General features: G+C 58.2%; 1 protein-coding gene across 1 annotated transcript in view; it reads left to right on the top strand.

Annotated features, from left to right (window-relative positions):
* Positions 1 to 683, top strand: part of LOC104526886 (proprotein convertase subtilisin/kexin type 7-like) — a gene marked incomplete at both ends in the record, with an annotated part of 3,123 nt that extends 2,440 nt beyond the window's left edge. Inside the window, 2 exon segments of the mRNA XM_010170463.1 lie at positions 466 to 548; positions 551 to 683. Of these exon segments, the coding sequence (XP_010168765.1) occupies positions 466 to 548; positions 551 to 683 (216 nt within the window).
* Positions 684 to 1,842: the final 1,159 nt, after the last annotated feature.

Here is a 1,842-nt window from a genome sequence, read left to right as displayed (position 1 = left end):
TGGCTGCGTGTAGCTGGGCTTCAGCCCTCGAGTCTGCGGGTTCCTTTTGATCTACACAGCAAGAGGAGGCCAAAGAAATTCCTGCCTGTGTTCAGGCCTCCATTGCTGGGGCTGTGACAGACACTCTGCCGTGTTGAGGGAGTGACCTGAAATGCAGCATTCCCATCATCTGTGTTAGAAATGAAACATCTGATCCACGTTCTCGAGGGCAGGAGCTACGTGAGGGTTGGAAGATCTGTCGAGTAATAAGCACAGTGAAAAGTTACTTATTGTGGCTGCCTTTCCTGTAGATCTTCTAGCCATGGAAACCACAGGCTTGGGTCTGGCTTCCCTGCCCAGCTCCCAGCCTGTGGAGAGGCAGAGCGAGCAGGACAGGCGTTCAGGGGCTGGTCACCTTACAGTTTCAGCACTGAAAATGAAAGCAGCTTTGTAAGGTGAAGCAAAAAGGCCTTTTGCTTTCCCCAGGTGCAGTGGACGAGACGGGCTCGATGCCCTTCTACGCCGAGGAATGTGCCTCCATGTTAGCAGTGACCTTCAGCGGCGGGGGCGGGACAAGATGATGAGGAGCATTGTGAGTACCACACACGTCTTCCCCTGTGCTCTGCTGGCCACACCTGACAGCCCGGAGCAGAGAAGGGATGAAGCTCTGTCCCTTCTGATGGCCACGCGTCTGCCCGAGGCCGGTAGTTGGGTTCCTTTGTGAGGCAGGGAATGAATGTGCTTTTAATTTAGGTCCTGCATAAAGAGTGTTGTGAGAGGGAGGCTCCTGTGTGTCACTGTGCCCTGTGTTGTCACTGTCAGCCTGTAACTCGCAGCGTGGTGACTCTCCCTCTGCAGGGGTGTCCATGGGCACGCTGAGTTCCTGGCCCCACGCGTGGGTCCTGCGTGTGTGCGTTGGTACTCTCCCTCTGCAGGGGTGTCCATGGGCACGCTGAGTTCCTGGCCCCACGCGTGGGTCCTGCGTGTGTCACGTTTGCTGCATCAGTCGCAGGCGGGTGTCAGACCAAGGGACTGTGCTCCCTCATCTCCCTGCTCTGTGCTGCTGGCCATGGCTGGCAGACATCTGCTGGGACAGGGGGGGCTTTGGTGACCCCTGAGAAATTCCTCTGTGCTCTGTCCCTGGGAATGGTGTCCGGGAAGCCCCCCCAGCTCAGCCCCAGCAGAAAACAGGCCTTATCCCAGCTGTGTGTGTGTGTGTGCCCGCTCTGCACAGTGAGGAGGGAGCCTGGAGCGAGGCTGCCCTGCCCCTGTCAGCTCCCCTGAAGTGAAAGGGGCAGGGGCAGCTGGGGCTGGGCTCTGCGGGGGCTACAGCCCACCCTGCCCAGCCAGCTCCCCCTCACTTCTGCTCCAAAGGGATGTGGGAGCCCAGAGGACTGGGAGAGCATCGGGCTCTTTAAACTGCTTGGCCCCAGCTCCTTTTCTGTTCTGGCACGTGGTCCTCTCCCAGCTGAATTTTTCAGAATATTTTTATCAACTTTTCCTTTTTTTGCCAAAAAATGACTTCTTGTCAACAAAATGTCCTTTTTCCCTGAGCCAAGCAGCCAGGCCTGTTTTCACCAGCCCCAGGCCTGACCCAGCGTGTTCCTCCCTTGGTGCTGCTGCACTCGGGGGGCTGTCAGGCTAACCAGCCCCCATGGCTGTGACCCATTCCTGCCCTGCAGTGCCAGAGGGGACAGCAGAGCCCGAGCCACCCTGGGACAGCTCGGGGTGGCTCCCAGGCCTGGCTGTTCAGGGTTGGGGTGTCCCTGGCTTGGCAGGCACTGGCAAGATCTCCTCTCAGGATGGGCAGTGCCCAGAGATGCTTTCATGGCAGAGTCAGTGAGGCAGAGAAGTCCCAGATCA

This window comes from Antrostomus carolinensis, unplaced genomic scaffold, assembly GCF_000700745.2.
Source record: "Antrostomus carolinensis isolate BGI_N321 unplaced genomic scaffold, ASM70074v2 scaffold30616, whole genome shotgun sequence".
Taxonomy (NCBI): domain Eukaryota; kingdom Metazoa; phylum Chordata; class Aves; order Caprimulgiformes; family Caprimulgidae; genus Antrostomus; species Antrostomus carolinensis.
Note: the sequence above shows the minus strand (reverse complement) of the source record. Positions and strands in the feature narration are given on the sequence as shown.